Raw genomic sequence first — 2,655 nt, forward strand, 5'->3', positions numbered from 1 at the left:
ATATTATTTGCTATAAATGAATGACAAGCGAAATATATTTTTATTTGTTATCATATTGCTGGAAGACAGATTATTGGTTAATAACTACCTTTTTTTTGTTCCCATTTTTTAAAAATGTAACAGATCATTTCTTGGAATCTCACAATTTTATTTCTTTTTACTTTATTTCAGGCATGTTTTACGACATTACTGGAAGTTACGATGCATCATTCTATATTGCTGGTAGTGTCATTGCCTTGTCAGGAATCATGTGTGTTCCTCTCCCATTTATCAGTCGATGGGAAAATAGTCGGGAAGAGAAGCGACAAGGTTTGATGTCCAGCAATTCTTTTTCAAATCCACACTCAGTTGGTAAACAAACAGCTAACGACTCTGCCACATGCGTATAAACAAAACAACAATAACAAGCAACATGAGAACCCACTGTGTTAGTGAACACCATAACGTTCTTCTCGTTTGAAATACTTCAGCAAAGCTCAGACGATTTTTACTATAAAGTTTAAAAGGAGCAATCAAAATGTGTCGAAACTTTGTTCGTGCTTACCTCGACCCGTTATTAAGAATGCATAGACGAAACATGGGACTGTGATAACTCGTATCATGTTAGGCACCTCCATCTAGTTAAAATTCTCTTCACGTTTTAGAAGTGGCATGATTTCACTGATTTTCAATGTGAATTATTCGATGTGTATGCCAACAGGATGAATACAGTAACCGGTGAAAGTTTAAGTGACTTTTGTTTTCCCTTGCAAAATCTAGAAAAAGAATCAGCAGATGAGTAAACAAGAATAAACAGAACAAAATAAACAAATTATTAACAAAAGATAAACAAAATATTCTGTTTATCGTGGAAGTTATTTATCTAAGTATTCAATGAAGAAGAAAAATAAAACTTTTAAATAAACTACTGGTTGGAAGTACTTTGGAGGTAGAAACTGTGATGATTGTGTTGTAATTCCACCTGGCAATCATCCTTCTTTCGCGTCAAAATTTGCGCAATTATAGATTCCCTGTCAACTATATAACAAATGTTTACGCTTGATACAATTAAATACAATAATTTCTTTCGGTGTTATGTGACTGACTCTACGCTAGCGTCATCTGTTGTTGGATATAGCAACTGTTCTGTAGGAGCAGCTTTTGTGTCACATTCTTTTGTTGCTATTGGAGACAATACATTTTCTTTGAAATGTATCGACATCACAAATAGCAAATAACCTAAATAACCAGGAGAGTTGAACACAAATTTCTACAGTTTCTTTGTTATAAATTATGTTTTTTTAAAAGTTTTCTATACGCCCAGTTGAACGCTTATCTGACTTTACTCCTCTAACTTTTGTTCCAGTACACATTCACTGATTTAGATTTTTTTAATACTCGTTTGTAACATTTATATTAACTTTCTGTTTTTGTGAAACTTCGTAATTTCGATGAAGAGTTTAGTACGAGTCAGATTCTAGTGCAGAATAAAAGTGTCTTACCTCTAGTTTCAGTAGAATTTAATACTTCTAAAAAACTCATTATCTATCGACAGAAATGTTCTATGTTTTAATCTAATGTTGAAAGTTATCCAACGTTGTTTCCTATTTTTAGAAAGTCTACAGAGGTTTGGGGATTTTATCATTTTATTTCATTTCTTTTCTATCTTTTACGCGCTTTTATTTTAAAATGATGTATTTTGCCATATATTGCGACAGTTCTAAATTCACAATTTGTAAAACTGATAAAACTGACGAAATTTTATAATAACATCTTGAAACCTTTGAAATGTACTTGGTTGCAGAACATGAATTAAACAAAAATTTTTTTCAAGTGTTATGTTTTTGTTCTTAACCACTAAAGTAAACACAGTTTTTGGGTAATTTTCTAATATAATCTTATGAATGAATTTTTTGGAAGCTGCTGAAATATCGAAACAAGAACATTGTTTTTATGGAAGTAGCTGGATATGGTTATTTCTTATTAATATTGTTTAGAAAGAACTTCCGAATTTATTTATCAAAAACTAACAAAATCATTTTTTTAAATTGCAACAAACAATCTGTAAAATATGTGCATCCGATGTTTTGTTTAAAAAAAGTACTAGCCGAGTTTTACTAGTTTTAAACAATATGAGTTTTTTTTTTTTCATTCGCAGCATAATATTTAAGTTGTAATTATTATGGTATTTTAGGTCAAGATGCTTTTTCTTTCTTAATTGCTGTCTTGAAAAAATCTCTAGATTGCATTTTCTGCAGCTATGGTCTGTTGCGTAGGCAAGTTCCCACGAACTGATTACGTAATACATTTAAAAAAATGTAAACTCTTTTAGAATTGAAAGTTTTACGTACCAGATGGCATTTGTTTGACAAGATTTCTGCGAAACGATAATGTGCACACCACACACGCATATATTTACGTATAAACTCACTTAGTTCTTAAAAAACAATAATTATCTGACATTTCTGTACTGATCATACAGGACGGGTTGTGGATAGAAAAGTCCAAGGCTCGATCTATGATGCCTTTGTAAATGTTCAGCACGTTTAGCTGTGAAGGCATTATTATAATGAGAGTCAATCCCTTATTCGGTTGAAAAAGCAAGACAAAGCCCTTCTGGCGGAGGGTGCTTACTAACTTTCCTTTCTCTGGTCAATGGTTTTTCTGATCTGACCG

General features: G+C 31.9%; 1 protein-coding gene across 6 annotated transcripts in view; it reads left to right on the top strand.

The window, feature by feature from the left end:
• Nucleotides 1–1,812, top strand: part of LOC106467309 (monocarboxylate transporter 12-like) — a 58,787-nt gene extending 56,975 nt beyond the window's left edge. For all 6 annotated transcript variants that reach the window (XM_013927654.2, XM_022396098.1, XM_022396092.1 and 3 more), the window contains one exon: nucleotides 172–1,812. In XM_013927654.2, the coding sequence (XP_013783108.1) occupies nucleotides 172–389 (218 nt within the window). In that variant the 3' untranslated portion in view covers nucleotides 390–1,812. The remainder of the gene's footprint in view (nucleotides 1–171) is intronic.
• The last annotated feature ends 843 nt before the right edge of the window (nucleotides 1,813–2,655 follow it).

Source organism: Limulus polyphemus, unplaced genomic scaffold (assembly GCF_000517525.1).
Source record: "Limulus polyphemus unplaced genomic scaffold, Limulus_polyphemus-2.1.2 Scaffold78, whole genome shotgun sequence".
Classification (NCBI taxonomy): Eukaryota; Metazoa; Arthropoda; class Merostomata; order Xiphosura; family Limulidae; genus Limulus; species Limulus polyphemus.